General features: G+C 33.1%; 1 protein-coding gene across 1 annotated transcript; it reads right to left on the bottom strand.

Moving 5' to 3' along the window:
• Positions 1 to 1162: 1162 nt before the first annotated feature.
• On the bottom strand, positions 1163 to 7018 carry LOC139855870 (4-alpha-glucanotransferase DPE2). The gene is made up of 21 exons (XM_071845112.1): positions 6659 to 7018; positions 6452 to 6569; positions 6268 to 6323; positions 5932 to 6186; positions 5651 to 5847; positions 5451 to 5529; positions 5260 to 5298; positions 4716 to 4835; positions 4489 to 4590; positions 4268 to 4351; positions 3904 to 4146; positions 3669 to 3794; positions 3507 to 3581; positions 3362 to 3433; positions 2831 to 2950; positions 2616 to 2713; positions 2364 to 2523; positions 2184 to 2282; positions 1866 to 2063; positions 1663 to 1756; positions 1163 to 1557 (listed from the first exon to the last, which is right to left on the bottom strand). Exons 1-21 carry the CDS (start codon positions 7010 to 7012, stop codon positions 1331 to 1333), a joined length of 2916 nt encoding a protein of 971 aa, XP_071701213.1. The 5' UTR covers positions 7013 to 7018; the 3' UTR covers positions 1163 to 1330.
• Positions 7019 to 17289: the final 10271 nt, after the last annotated feature.

Genomic DNA, 17289 nt, shown 5'->3' with positions numbered 1-17289 from the left:
AAGGAGTTTCCACCATCCGATTATTTTCATTTCACGTGTCAAAGATGTTCCACCGCCTCCAGAGGACTCCATAACAAACCACAAAGCAGATTGCATTATGAAATCCCCAAGTGAGACTCGAACTCGAGACCTCACAGACACCTAGAAGGAGCGGTGACCACTCAGTTAAATGGCGATGGTTCATAACATATGTAAATGGTGAATATATCCTTAATTCTCCAAATACCATAACAGAGGGTGTTGTGTTTGGAGCCTCAACAATATGTCATGATTTAGATAAAATATTTTAGCTGTGTGATTATGTCTTAAAGAAGCAGGGTGGAGGTGGTAGAGGTTTAATCACGGTTGTGGGTTGAATTATAACTATAATCGAGTTATTGACAAGCGCAAAAGTAATAAAACTAGTGGAAAATCCTCGTTTGGTGCGTAATTTGATAGTTTTTGGTGTGTGTAAGGTTTAAAATTTAAATGGGCGCCTTAAGGCACGAGAATCACGCACCATGCGTTTTGTAGGTTGGTTAGTGCTTGTATACTAACCACATGCTTCTTTGCCTTAGTGCTACGCATCACAGACCAAGCCACACGTATCATGCGCGGTGAAATACATTTCCTGGAAACGCCACGATACGCCGGAATCCGGCGTTTCTTTTGCTCCACGTCAGTTTCAACGGCGTTATTTTAGTACCGATGCAAATGGTCTTAGTGTATTGAGAAATGTAAGTACCAACACTGTTGGTTGGGGTGTGTTTGTCAATGAATTAGTCAGAAACGTTCACAACATTAAACTCGTATATACCTCTAGTAACTAGTTTATACCTATATAGATCTAAGTAAATACTCTCGGTACTCGGTTAGCGTTAATATGAAATACATTATCCGTTACTTGTTTTACCAACACGTCAACTACTTATTATCCGTTATTTGTTTTACCAAACACGTCAACTACTTTTTTTAAAAGGCAACACCCCAAAATGTAATCCATAGAGACTGATACACATCAACCACTATCACACTGAAAGCTTTTGTACTTGAGAAAACTATTCTAACATCCTACTTCGCAATTAGGGTACATCATATTTGGCAAATTGGCAGTACCCAGTGTTAAAACTATTATCACCACCTAAGAATATCACAACTAAGAATATAGATTTAAATGCGTGCTTTCAAACTTCAGAAGAGCCCGAAAGCAAAGATTGATATTCAACTTATTAACATTAACATAATTATAATAACCATAAATAAATGCACAAGTTTATGCCCATGATCCATGCAAAAAGTCAACAAAGTCAAATAGCTTATTGGATCATATAAACATCATGCATCATAAACCTTACAAAACTGCTATGCTTTTGATTTTTGAATCTTGATTAGGAAGACCAATCTTCTCCTGCTCAATTGCAATTTGCTGCTTTTCTGGAACCACCGAAAGCTTGGTTATAACCGATTGTGCGTCTTCTTGTTGACCAGGATACGATCTTGCACTCCCACGAACAAGTCCTTTAATCGTGCTTGAAAGTTCTGTATCCTTCAATAGGGATTCCATTGTCACATGAACACCTGAAGAAACAAAAGTCCTAATGTTAGATATATCTACATGTCATCATCATCATCATCATCATCATCATCATCACTAAAGTTGGAAAATTCAATTTGTTTACTTACGGAATCGCCAATAATGCTTAGGATTTGTAGGATCATTGATCGTCTCTTCAGCTGCAGGGCGGGTTGTATAATCTTCTTTTAAAGCTAGCAGATCCTGGCCAACAAATATAAAGTCAACCAACTTAGTCAACATTGTAAGGGAAAAATACCAAGTCAAAAATCCCCTTAGTCTAAGCATTCGTTTAGATAGGCATACAAAATACCTGTAGAGGAAAGATGGCCCACATCGATGGAGATTCAACATGCTGACGCAGTACAAAATATGCTATTTCCGGGACACATTGTTTTGGTGGCAAACTATCGGATCCCACCATCGTTTTAAAAAATGAACGTCTTCTTTCTTCATCTTCCTCCCACCATGCACGTAATGTAGAACAATCATGACATGATGGAGCACATACCTACAACAATTTCAACCACTTTGTGTTTATGATTTACAAATTATAGCACAAAACATATATCTATAATGATATGTGGGATCGAGTAAAAACATAAGGAGAAAATGTTTTTGAAGAACGTACGGTCATATAGCCATATTGAGAGGGAATACCAAACTCCAAATCCGCCTCACTTGGCATACGTTGAATACGTAATCCTATTAATCCTAACTCTTGCATAACCTGCATCAAGTTCATTTCAAAAGACATAAAAGTCACTAGGTATAAGAAGTTACTAAAAAAGGAAAGACGAAAATGGCGTACGGGATGAACACAAGAAGGAATAAGGCCTAGATCTTCTCCACATGCTAACATATTGGATGAATTAAGAAGAGCAGGCAAAGTCTTCATAGCGTTTTGGCGCCAAAGCGTCTCTTGTCGTTGAAAATAGTAGTCGTAATATAATCTTCTAAATATGTTTTTGCTGTAAAGATTTGAAATTTATGCTTTGTTAACTTGTAAAAACAAAAAAGAATGGAACTTTAATATGTAACTTACAATACTTAAATCAAGTACCTATTTTCATCCAAATCCTTGAAACTCGATGTGTCTTCTAGGTTAAAACGCGGATAAAAACTCCTAGAATCCTCGGGGTCTCGAATAAGCACTATGTTCTGCAAATGACCATTTACAGAATTTATAAATTCAAACACACAATAATTATAAAACAAGAAATTGTATGGAAGGCACTATATTAAGTCCTTCGCTATAAATATATTATGAAATCTTACCTGCAGAAGATCAAAGAGATCACGCCTTAATTTCTCTTCACTTTCCGACAATAATGACTTCTCGGCAAGTGATTTCAGCTTGGCAACAATCTTTTTCTCAGTGTTGCAATCGTCCTTGAACTGTAAAATCGAAGTATGTTACGGTAGTAATGTAGTATAAAGACTACAGAGGTGAAGATTTAAACGTGTCAAACTCGTTCTGTGACGGGTCAGAACCAGTAACTTTTTGGTAGGGAATCCGATACACATGTTGTTCAAAGCGCACATGGTTTCTTCAATAATCAGCAAAAAATAATATTTTGTAATACTGATCTAATCTATTGAACAGATTGTTTTTAAGCTTTCGCAGGAAATATTACTTTGGGCGAATTTTTAAACCAACTCCTTAAGAAAGCTAGTTCATTGATTTTGCCCGTTTGATTCTAGAGAAATGTGGCATAGCCTGAATCGACCCATATATGTATACGGGTCGAAATTACTACCTACAGTTTTGGAGGGAAGTAAATATCATCTTGATAAAAACTATACTACCTCATAACGATCTTTCTGATATTCGTTCAAGAAATGAGAAGCTACGATTATCCACGAAGGTCCAAATTTTTCCTGAAAAAAGTAGATAACTTCATGAAATATGACCCTTCAAATAAAATTAACCAAATTCATAAAATGAAGAAACCTTTAAAAACTCCTGCAGAATGTACGGTTTGCTTAACCGATCAAAATCCCATATTCCCTCTTTTTCAAGCTCTTCCTATAAATTTAAAATAATCTTATTTATATAAAAAATAATACACCAATATCAGTCATTTATACAATAGATAATCCATCTTAACATCACCTGACTAAGAGGTATAGACGGTCGAAATTTTCCAACTAGCCCTGTCGTTGCATGTTCCGGAAGTTCCCATATTCTAAAAAAACCCAATATGTGATCGATCCTGTAGGCCGTGAAATAATTTGCCATCTTTGATCCAGAAAAAAAAAATGATTTCAACAAAATTCCAATTAGTAAGATAAAAAAAATTATATACATAATCGAATGCTTTAACACCAAATAATATAAAGTGAGGAACCTGTGATAAACGAGCACGCCACCATGCATAGTTATCTTTAGACATTTCCTCCCAATTGTAAGTGGGAAAACCCCAATTCTGCCCATTTTTATCGAAATAATCGGGTGGGGCTCCGGTAGAAGTGTTCATGCGGAATAAATTTGGGTTTACCCAAGTATCTACGCTATTTCTATCGACACCTATCGGAAGATCTCCTTTTAACACCACTCCTTTCTCTTTTGCATATTCTGCTGATTCTGAGAGCTAAATATCACAAAATAAATCACTAATAATATCAAGTTTGTTTTCACTAGTACAGATACAGTAACACAGAAAACTAGAAAAGAATAAATTAAAACATAATATATGTTAATAAAAAACTTACTTGTAAGTGCAAATGGTATTGAATATAGTAATGGAAGCGTATAATGTCGTAATGGAAGCTGTCTTTGGACACAAGCTTTTCAAGCTGATGAAATTACAGTAGAGATGTTGTAACGGTCAGCATATATATAAAATAAGATAAATTATAATTAAATAGTAACATTTTATATGATATATGATATGATATTCACAAGCTACTTTAAATGTCATCCTATGTGTAACCTTATCTTTAGAAAATTGAGTAAACGTTCCCCAGTTGCTATGGTCTGAACTTCCGAAGAAATCTCGTAAGAAACAAAAAGCGGCATACGGTTTCAACCATTCCTGACTCATGCAACAAATACAAAAAAAAATTAATAAAAATAAATAAATAAATATCAAGTTAATTGTCAAGAACTGATATGCAAATAATAGAACTTTAGAAGGATAATTGTTTGAAGAATATGTACCTCATTTTCAGACAAGAACTTTTTGAATGAACTGGAATTTAGTATCGAATCTTTCTCCAAATCGAAAATCTTCTTGGCAATTGAAAGCTTTGTCGCCATTGTAGCCTCATAATCTACGTCCTGCAACAAATTAAAATCTGGGAGGTTAACTTTTAATGACCTTTAGTAGACATGATGTAACATCAAAACATTTAACAACGAAATTTAGAACAATATAGATCAGCTTCCTAATGAATGTAACTTTAAGAAAGTAAACGCTTAACAAAACATCATTAAATTTAAGGGTAATCAAATAATATAATTATAAGGCATTATTAGTAAAAGGGAAAATATATAAGAGGAATGCATCAATATTTGAACTGGAAATCGTATTGAAATTCATTTTCTCAAACTTAACTTTGTATAAACTGTGTTGAAATGTTTATTAGCTTTGCTTACCATTATTTGAGAACAGGGAAAAAAGTTTAAAAAATAATAATAAAAAAAAAATTCTTCACGAATTTAAAGATAAATAAATATGGAAAAAGTAGCTTTCGAAAACTACCTTCCTGTCAAGATCTTTCTTTGCCTTCTGTATCTCTTGCTGCAACAAAGAAAGTATTAACAAAATTAAGGGAAATACATAATGAACATTGCTATTACTAAATTCATATCTATAATTTGAATCTTTTGATATTATATATGTCCATCTTATAATTGTCTGAGTAACACAAGGTCGTTAACAATGAACCGTACATTGACATCATCTGGTATATTTTCAGATAGTGCCTGGAGTCTGAGGTATAACGGGTGCAACGCAAATACCGAGAGAGAGCTGCATCGAAAGGAAAACGTTTAGGAAAGGTACAAAATTCCTAAAACATTATAAAAATAGTTCACGTTTTAAACAAAATTATCGTTGGATATAGGTTATGAGTTTAAAAAGGGATACTTGCCTGTATGGATACGAATCCCACCACATCTTATGCACAGACGTATCATTTATTGGCAAAAGCTGAAGTAAATGAAATCCAGAGTCAACAGCCCAGTCAACAACTAATTTCAGATCAAGAAACTCCCCAACTCCAACGTCATCCTCGGACCGCACCGAAAACATCGGAATCGCAACACCGGCACCACGCCATGGCATTTCCTTAATTTAAACCGCATAAATTCTATTACAATAATTTTCAAAAATAAAAAATAAATAAGTGACAATAGTTGTAAATTATCTTACTCGCATCATGCCATCTGAAAGAATAACATAATTCGGTCCACTGATTGAAACGTCAACCGTTACCTCCCGATTCGAACCGTATTCTAATGACAAATTTCCAGTTTTCCCATATTTACAATATTTGTATTTTAAAGGAAAAACGCCCTTTGGTACTACGCAATCTCCTTCCCAGACGGATTCACCGACGTAATTAAGTTTCAGTCCATCGTGAACTTTCCATCTCCCGAGCTCGCCCGAGCTGCCGATAACGTATATCTATAACAAGAAAGTGACCCCCATAAAAATATACATTTTATATAAATTATATAAATGGTTGGATGATGAAAAGACAATTACCGATGTTCCTTCTGCTATGTTCGGGCAGCATATCTTGAATTGGACAGTAATCGAGTCTAAAAGATTTGCAAGAAACAGAATTCATAAACAATATCAGCAAGTTGATGATTATACTTGTTTAAGAGATTACTTTTTGACAACAAAAAAAAAAAATCAAAATATAGCTGCATAAATTGAAAAGAACCTTCATGATCCGATTTATTTTGAATCACGCCAAGTGGTTTCTCAATAGCCAAACTGCTACTCTTACGAAAGATGACGTTCTTGAATGCATTCTTAAAAGGGAGACTGTCACTACCATTCTACATTCAAGTAAAACATCACAATATGAAGCTAATAAACTAACAATACAACAAAATACTACCAATTTTAGAAAAAAAAGGCGTTTTACCTGCCAAAGATCATGAATCTCGACGACCTTTCCGTTTTCAACACCTTCTGGAAGCACTAACTTCCTCTTATTTCCAACTTCCCATCTTAAAATGTTTTTGTCATCATCCACAACATAATAACTATACTCGGTTCGAAACCCAACAGGAACGGTCAAACTCCCGCCCCATATCAGTTGATCACCATCATGAAAAGGGGTCAACAGAAGACCTTTCTTCACATTTCCGGAACCAAGAACAGTTTCAGACCCACACACCACTAAACTCTGACCCCATTGAGTATAATAAGGTATCCTGAATCTAACATTCACTGATACTACAGGCTTGATTTCAGAAAACAGGCCCAAATTCACCATTATCCCCTAATCCGAAACAATTATTTTTACAAATTTAATAACTGCAGCTTATCAATAGTTCACTGATACTACAATTAATGTTGTACCCAAAATGGAATATTGGATATTGATTTAGTGTGAAATACAAACAAAGCAGTTTATCAATAGTTCACTGTAATACAGAACCCAGGTGTAGTTCCATCAATTGAAACAACATAAATCAAATTACACCACACCCATATCATAAAGATTTCTAATTAACAAAAAGTACATTAATTTAGTGAAATGTAAGCATACCCAGATAGAGATTATCACAATAATACAAAATTCAAATGCAGTTCCATCAAATGTGCCAAAATACATCAAATTTCGCAAAACCCATATCCTAAACTTAGCATCAGGTGTATAAATATAAATTAAATTAAATAACTTTATGAAAATGGGTAGAAAAATCAATGAAAATTAGTGAATGTTGTACCTTTGCTTGAAGTGGGAGTAACTTGGTTTGTAAGTCGGTGTGTGAGTGTGGTTGAATATCTCCAAAGCCCAAATTTGTGGAAGCGATCAATTAAATTAATCAATAAAAAACCTAGTGTTCAGGTTGAGATTTTTATTGAAGAAAGAGATGAAAACAGCCAAAATGAAATTGACAACATGAAAACAAGATATTTATGGCAAAAGGGTGGGGGATGTTATGTGGCTAAATGAAATGTGAGAGGTGCTGTCACGAGAGAGAGAGAAAGGTAGGTGTGGAATCATCAAGCTTTATATTTATTTACAAAAATTGAATGGGTGTTATAAAAGTCATGATGCTAATTTTATTATTATTATAAATTATAAACATTGTATAGTAGTTTTTTTAGTATATATACGTGTGTTATGAGCATATAAGGTGTACACCAAAAACATATATAAAACAACTACTTCTATCATATTCCCTCTATATACTTATTAGTAGTCTACAGTCAAGAACCAGGTCACTAAAGGAAGTTATAAGCCTACAAAATTATAACACGTTATCAGCACGAAGTGCTCTGTATAATCAAGGTTTATCTAAACAAGCACACGTCACTAATCTAGGTAAGAAATTGTTTAACTTTTATTAACTCCACTAACATTTATATTTATGTTATTTAAGTTATATATGGTCGGTTCTACCACCTGAATTATATTTCTGTAATCTAACTTTTATTAACTTCACTAACATTTATATTTATGTTAAGTTATATATGGTCAGTTATACCGCCTGAATTATATTTTCTGTAATCTAACTCTTATTAACTTCACTAACATTTATATTTATGTTATTTAAGTTATATATGGTCGGTTATACCGCCTGAATTATATTTTCTGTAATCTAACTCTTATTAACTTCACCAACATTTATATTTATATTTATGTTAATAAGACCTCATGATTGTACGCAACACGTCATTTGACAACACGGTACTTTATGTACGCAACACGTCATTTGACAACACGGTACCATTGGTCGAGATTAATTCCGATCAATACGAATACGATGGGGTCTTTATATGTTATCTAACATTTATGATTACTTATGCAATTAATCATTATTTATTTCATGCATACTAATGTTTATTCTTAAATTTATAATCTTAAAAGTTAAAATAAGAAAAAGTAGTTTGTATTTTTATTAAAAGTAAATCTTAAAAGTTAAAATAAGAAAAAGTAGTTTGTATTTTTATTAAAAGTAAATCTTAAAAGTTAAAATAAGAAAAATATATTATAATAATATATATTATAACTTAATATATATTATAATAATATTATTAATAATATAATATGAACTTATATTCTATCCTTCCCTTATGGTTTTATTATTTGTAATCATACCATTATTCCTTTGTTTGTTACTTATGAATCTAAACTAATTCTAATTTCATGTTGTTATTTGTCTATAAAAAAAATTGATTATGATTATGATTATGATTATGATTTATGTTGTTCATCTTTCTGAAAATAGAAAATGTCAAACTTATCAAAGCTTGAGTTTGATGCCTTAGACGTATCGGGAACAAACTACACATCATGGGTTATGGACGTAGAAATAAATCTTGGATCATTGGGTATTCTAGAAACTTTAAAAGAAAATAATACTTGTTCCGATCAAGATAAATTAAAATCAATTGCTTTTATTCGCAAACATATTGATACCACTTTAAAACATATGTTTCTCACTATCAAAGATCCACATATTTTATGGGAAAGTATCAAGAGTAGGTTCGATAATCAAAAGGAAATATTACTCCCAGCTGCGAGGGAAGAATGGAGAAATCTAAGGTTCCAAGATTTCAAAAAGGTAAGTAAATACAGCTCGGCCATGTTCAAGATCCGTTCAAAGCTTCAATTCTGTGGTCAAGAAATAAGTGATGCTGATATGATGGAGAAAACTTTCTCCACAATGCATTCTGCAAACATAACTGTGCAAGAAAATTTAAGATTGCAGAATTATAAAACTTTTTCCAAACTTCAAACTTATCTCTTAGTTGCAGAAGTTAATAAAGAATTACTGATGAAAAATCAAGAATCTCGTCCTACCGGTGCGCTAGCATTTCCTGAAGCTAATGCTATTAACAATAATAATAATAATAATAATAAAAGAAGAAATGCACATGGACGAGGGCGTGGACAAGGTCGTGGCCATATTGGCCAAAACCATCATCATGGAAATTACCATAACAATAATAAAAATCATAACTATGTTCGAAATCACCCTTATGGTAATGGTCGTGGTGGTGGTCGTGGTCGTGGTGGTCGTGGTCGTGGATAAAGAAATAATAATCCACAAAATTATAAAATTCAAACACCATACAATCCCACAAATCACAATGTTGAAGAAGGCTCTTCAAAGAATGTTGAAGATTCTTGTTACCGATGTGGTAAAATTGGCCACTGGTCTAAAAACTGCCGAACAAATCAGCATTCTGTTAATCGGTATCAAGAATCCCTAAAGGGAAAATGAAAAGAAGCAAATCTTGTGGATGACCTTGATACAAAAATCACTGAGCCAACTTGTGACTACTTTAATGAATAAATTTCTAATATCTATATATATAGATATCCTATTATATGTTTCCGTTAAATAAATGGTTGTAGATTTTCAATCTACACCATATCTAGTTTACTACATATTTCCTTATTATGTGCTATCGTTTATAACATGTTTTGAATGTAATATATTGATGAATTATGTACTCATTATTTGTTTCTCATATTTTTTTTTTGAAGTTCATGATGTATACTGCTGGAGTAAAAAATCAGTCAAATGGTGGAGATATTTGTATTGCAGACAGTGGTGCCACTCACACCATACTCAAATCTAAAAAATATTTCACAGACTTGAAAGCAACGGAAGGAAATATACATACTAAATCAGGTCCTGTGGACTTAATAAAAGGAATGGGAAAGGCAAAATTCATGTTACCAAATGGTACGAATTTTCTGATAAATAATGCCTTATTTTCTCCCATGTCAAAGAGAAATTTGTTAAGTTTTTCTGACATATACCAAAATGGATATGATTATCAGTCAGTGACAACAGAAAATGAAAAATATTTAAGTATCACTGATAAGAATCGTGTAATTGAAAAACTACCAAGACTTCATTCTGGTTTACATTATACACATATAAATGTACCTGAAGTAAATGTGGTAGTTAAAGAAAAATCATGTGATCCTGTAATGATCAGTTTGTGGCATGAGAGATTAGGCCACCCAGGATCAACAATGATGAAAAGAATAATACAAAATACACATGGACATCCATTGGCGGATCAAAGGATCCCTCATGATGCACTTATCCCATGTACATCATGCTCACTTGGAAAGTTGATAATAAGACCATCACCTCTTAAGGTTGAAAAAGAATCACCAATGTTTCTTAAAAGAATTCAAGGTGATATATATGGACCAATTCATCCACCATGTGGACCATTTAGATATTTTATGGTACTAATAGATGCATCTAGTAGATGGTCTCATGTTTGTATATTATCAAGTCGAAATATGGCATTTGCAAAATTTCTTGCTCAAATTATTAAATTGAGAGCACATTTCCCTGATTATACTATTAAAAGGGTGAGACTAGATAATGCCGGTGAGTTTACGTCTCAAGCATTTAATAACTTTTGCATGTCTATTGGGATTATTGTTGAACATCCCGTTGCCCATGTGCATACACAAAATGGTTTAGCTGAATCATTAATTAAACGATTGCAGCTAATAGCTAGACCATTGATAATGCGAACAAAACTCCCAGTATCTGTATGGGGCCATGCAATTTTGCATGCTGCATCATTGATTCGCATTAGACCAAGCGCAAGTCATACATATTCTCCCTTGCAACTTGCTTTTGGCCATCAGCCAAATATTTCCCACCTTAGAACATTTGGTTGTGCGGTTTATGTCCCTATCGCACCACCACAACGCACTAAAATGGGTCCTCAAAGAAGGATGGGAATATATGTTGGATATGAAACATCTTCAATAATAAGATATATTGAACCCATGACGGGTGATGTTTTTACAGGATTCACTTTAATGAAACATTATTCCCTATATTAGGGGGAGATATAAAAAATAAAGAAAATGATGTTTCATGGTGTGAACCTCAATTAATGTATCTTGATCCTCGCACAAAAGAATGCGAGACCGAAGTTCAAAAAATAATGCATATGCAAGAACTTGCGAATAAATTGCCTGATGCATTTACAGATACAAAAAGAGTGACTAAATCATATATACCAGCAGCAAATGCTCCAGCTCGAATTGAAATTCCAAAAACTGGCAATAATGTCATTCTTGAGTCTTTGCCACGCCAGAAACGTGGGAGACCAATTGGTTCCAAAGATAAAAATTCTCGAAAAAGAAAATCAGCTGATAATGAGGTAAAAGAAAGTGTTCAAGAAGAACTACAAATCAATACTCCTTCTGCAGAGGAGATTGATGATGTCAATACGGAATTTTCAATCAATTATACACATTCAAAAATATTATGGAACCGAAATGAAATGAAAAATCTTGATGCGATATTTTCATATAATGTTGCATATGACATCATGAATGATGATGATGATCCAGAACCAAAATCTGTCATGGAATGTCAAAATAGACATGATTGGGATCATTGGAAAGGAGCAATACGAGCTGAATTTGAATCGCTCAATAAAAGAAAAGTTTTCGGATCTATCATTCTCACACCTAAAGATGTGAAACCCGTGGGATATAGATGGGTTTTTGTACGAAAAAGAAATGAGAAAAATGAAGTTACAAGGTATAAAGCTAGACTTGTAGCTCAAGGTTTTTCTCAAAGACCAGGAATTGATTATGAGGAAACTTATTCTCCTGTTATGGATGCAATTACTTTTAGATACTTAATCAGCCTGGCAGTTTCTAAAAATTTAGAAATACATCTCATGGATGTTGTGACTGCTTATCTTTATGGATCACTTGATAGTGATATATATATGAAGATACCTAAAGGATTTAAGGTATCAGAAGCAACCAATGCAAAACCCAAAGAAATGTACTCAATCAAGTTACAAAGGTCTTTATATGGGTTGAAACAATCGGGTCGCATGTGGTATAAACGATTAAGTGATTACTTGATAAGCAAAGGGTATACCAATAATCTTATTTGCCCATGTGTTTTCATTAAGAAAACAACATCCAGATATGTGATCATAGCTGTTTATGTTGATGATCTTAACATCATAGGAACAAATAAAGAGATCCATGAAGCCATTCAACTTCTAAAGAAAGAATTTGAAATGAAAGATCTCGGAAAAACCAAGTATTGCCTTGGTTTAAAAATTGAGCATATGCCTAATGGTTTACTTATACATCAAACAACATATACTGAAAAGATTTTAAAACGTTTCAATATGGACAAGGCAAAACCATTAAGTACTCCTATGGTTGTTAGATCACTTAATGTTGACACTGATCCATTTCATCCCTGTGAAGATCATGAAGATATCCTGGGACCAGAAGTTCCATATCTTAGTGCAATTGGAGCTCTTATGTATCTTACAAATTATACAAGACCTGACATTTCTTTTGCAGTTAATTTGTTGGCAAGGTTCAGCTCAACTCCAACCAAAAGACACTGGAATGGGATCAAACACATATTTCGATACCTTCGAGGAACTACTGATTTAGGATTATTTTATTCTAACGAATCAAAACAAGATTTGGTTGGTTATGCAGATGCAGGTTATTTATCTGATCCACATAAAGCTAAATCTCAAAATGGATATGTATTCCTAAATGGAGGTACCGCAATATCATGGCGTTCTCAAAAACAAACACTTGTTGCAACATCATCAAATCATGCCGAAGTGATTGCATTACATGAAGCTACTCGGGAATGTTTTTGGTTGAGATCAATGACACAACTCATTACTGATTCTTGTGGACTAGAACGCGATAAAAGTCCAACAACTATATATGAAGATAATGCAGCTTGCATAGTACAGATGAAAGAATGGTATATCAAAAGTGACCGAACAAAACACATACATCCTAGATTCTTCTCATACACTCAAAATCTCATTAAGGACAACGTGATTGAAATGAGATATGTTCAGTCCAGCAAAAACTCTGCCGACCTTTTCACCAAAGCACTTCCAACTGCTATTTTCAGAACACACGTTCATAATATTGGCATGAGACATGTCCAGAAGATGTAACAATTCAGGAGTTGCCTACTTGAGGGGGAGTCAACTCTATGCTGCACTCTTTTTCCCTTAGCTAAAGTTTTATCCCAATGGGTTTTCTTTAGCAAGGTTTTTAACGAGGCAGTACTAGTTATTCTATAATAAAATTGTCATCCAAGGGGGAGTGTTATAAAAGTCATGGATGTTAATTTTATTATTATTATAAACATTGTATAGTAGTTTTTTTTTAGTATATATATGTGTGTTATGAGCACATAAGGTGTACACTAAAAATATATATAAAACACCTACTTCTCTCATATTCCCTCTATATACTTATTAGTAGTCTACAGTCAAGAACCAGGCCACTAAAGGAAGTTATAAGCCTACAAAATTATAACAATGGGAAAAGTATATGAAAATGCATCGAATTTTCACACAAATCCTATTCCTATTATATGCATCCTACTTTCAAACTTCCTATTGTGTGTATTGAACTTTACATTTTGCCCTATTGTATGTAGTGGTTACCTTTTACTCCAGATTGCCGATTGAACTTGATGACGTGTCATTAAATAATGAATTAATTTTATTTATTAAATTAAAAAAATGTAAAGGAAATAGAATAGGCGCGAAAGAGTTAACGTTACTGAGCCATTTACCCCCAATTTCAACCCCTTCTCTCTCACTCTAAAAACCCTAAAATCCTTCATCTGTTTCTTAAAATTGGGCATAAAATTATCTCGCATTTGCTATCAAAGAAGTCTCAGCAGGTATGTATTCACTTGACTCCTTCATCTGTTTCTTAAAATTGGGCATAAAATTAGGTTTTTTTATAACATGTACGACTTAAATTGCAGGATGGTTGGAAGCCCATCACCTGCTCGTGGTTATTATTTTGATGTATATTATGATGGTGTGTTTAGGTTTAATCCCCTTAGGTATGAAAATGGTAGGGTTTTGTCGATGTTTCTTGGTAAAATTGCGCTTGATGAGTTCTTTGAATACGTAGAGATGGAAACTGGTAGCCAATTCAATAGTTTATACTATCATATCTCAGGTCATACACTTAAAAATGGGTTACTACCTTTACAAAATGAAGCAGATTTGAATGTAATGTATGACATTGTTTCTTGCTATGATAAAGTAGATGTCTATATTGATAATTATAGTGATAACTTAAGTGAATTTTTAATCAAGGGTGATGTTAGTGATACTATAACATTAAATGAGTTTGTTGAAGATAAGTTGGATGTTGAAGATAATAGGTTAGATGACCATGTTGATGATAAGTTGGATGTTGCAGATAATACTTTAGAAGGGATTGATCAGGATCAGTTGGATGAATTTGAAAGTGAGGAAGATAGTGATTATTTAGGTGATAGTGATGTTGAAAGTGATGTTGCATCTATTGATCACTTATCAAAGGGTGAGGAAGAGTTGAGGGAACTAAGAATTATAAAAGTGAATGCTAAAAAAAGAACCAAACCAGTCCCAAAACCAAAGTTAAATGTTCTAAAAACACCAAACATGGAAAACCCTCTGATGGATGTAATTGATGAACATGAGGACTTTATGCAAGATCTTTTGAAGAAGATAAAAGAGGAAGAAGTGAGTGATCCTTTTAAAGAGATTGTAGCTGTTGAAGATGTGCCAATACATGATGAGAAAACTCAATGGAGATTGAAAAAGCCAATATTGAGTGAGAAGTATGCAAATGCAAAACAATTTAAAGAATGTTTGACATATTATGCACTGGCAAATGGTTTCTCACTGTGGTATCATAGGAGTAGTGAAACTGAAGTTATTGCAAAGTGTGGCCAGAGACCACCAAGAGTGAAAAATCCAAACCAATGTAAGAGTTAATATTTATAATTAACTGTTTGATAAATCTATCTTTTATATGTATCTGATTAGAACTGACTTATATGTTTGATACAGGTAAGAAAAGAAAATACAACAGATATCCAACTATAGCTAAGGGTGAAGAACCAACATGCAAATGGAGGTATTTTGGAAGGAAAATGAAGAATGAGGATTCTTTTCAAGTAATTTCTTTGGTTGATGAGCATACTTGTACCAGAAACTTTAGGTTTGGTAGTTTGATCAATTATAAGTGGATAGGAAGGGAATTTGGTGAGAAAATAAGGTCAAATCCTAACATAAGACTAGTTGACATTGCAGACTTAGTTATGAAAAAGTACAAGTGTTCGGTAACTTCTAATCAATGTAAGTATGCAAAGACTTGGGCATTAACAGAGTATGAGAAGTCTGTTGAAGAGCATTATGGTTTGTTAAGGTCTTATGGGGATGAACTTTTAAGTAGCAACCCAGGTTCAACTGTTAAGTTAGGAGTCACTACTAACCCAGATGATAAAGTTTACTTTGATAGGTTTTATGTTTGTTGGCATGGACTTAAAGAGGGTTGGAAAAATGGTTGTAGGAGGATTATTGCTTTAGATGGGTGTTTTTTAAAGAAACCTAATCAAGGGGAGTTATTAACTGCAATTGGAAGGGATGGGAATAATCACATTTTTCCTGTGGCATGGGCAGTTGTTAGTGTAGAGAACAAAGATAACTGGACTTGGTTTCTTGAGCTCATTGCATCTGATTTAGAAGTACAGGGTGGTGTTGGTCTCACTTTAATGTCTGACCAACATAAGGGGTTAATAGAAGCAGTCAAGGATGTAATTGTAGTGACCCGAACTTTTCCATGTTTATATATATTAAATGAAATTGATATTTACATGATTAAGTGTTTCCAACATGTTAAGCAATCAAACTTGTTAAGACTTGATTAATTGAAATAGGTTTCATATAGACAATTGACCACCCAAGTTGACCGGTGATTCACGAACGTTAAAACTTGTAAAAACTATATGATGACATATATATGATTATATATATAGTTAACATGATATTATGATAAGTAAGTATCTCATTAGGCATTTTAACAATGAGTTATATACATAAAAATGAGACTATTGAATTTAAGAAACTCGAAAACGTTATATATAATGATTATCGTTATATCAACGTCTTACTAAATACATATGAATCATATTAAGATATTGATACACTTGGTTAATTATGTTAAATGATAAGTAAATATATCATTAAGTGTATTAACAATGAACTACATATGTAAAAAATAAGACTACTAACTTAATGATTTCGAAACGAGACATATATGTAACTATTATCGTTGTAACGACATTTAACTGTATATATATCATACTAAGATATATTATATATCATAATATCATGATAATGTAACAATTTAACATCTCTTTAGATATAATAAACATTGGGTTAACAACATTTAACATGATCGTTAACTTAAAGGTTTCAAATCAACATTTACATGTAACGACTAACGATGACTTAACGACTCAGTTAAAACGTATATACATGTAGTATTTTAATATGTATTCATACACTTTTGAAAGACTTCAAGACACTTATAAAAATACTTCTACTTAACAAAAATGCTTACAATTACATCCTCGTTCAGTTTCATCAACAATTCTACTCGTATGCACCCGTATTCGTACTCGTACAATACACAGCTTTTAGACGTATGTACTATTGGTATATACACTCTAATTATCAGCTCTT

The sequence above is a fragment of the Rutidosis leptorrhynchoides genome, chromosome 6 (genome assembly GCF_046630445.1).
Source record: "Rutidosis leptorrhynchoides isolate AG116_Rl617_1_P2 chromosome 6, CSIRO_AGI_Rlap_v1, whole genome shotgun sequence".
NCBI lineage: Eukaryota > Viridiplantae > Streptophyta > Magnoliopsida > Asterales > Asteraceae > Rutidosis > Rutidosis leptorrhynchoides.
The sequence above is the reverse complement of the archived record's forward strand: the minus strand, read 5'-3'. Positions and strand labels throughout refer to the sequence as shown.

Coding starts and splice junctions, on each gene's coding strand:
- LOC139855870 (XM_071845112.1), bottom strand. CDS start 7,012: ATGGTGAATTTGGGCCTGTTTTCTGAAATCAAGCCTGTAGTATCAGTG. Junction 5,848..5,931: donor TTTCAGATGGCATGATGCGA/GTAAGATAATTT, acceptor GTTTAAATTAAG/GAAATGCCATGGCGTGGTGC. Junction 2,951..3,361: donor ATCAGAAAGATCGTTATGAG/GTAGTATAGTTT, acceptor TCGATTTTACAG/TTCAAGGACGATTGCAACAC.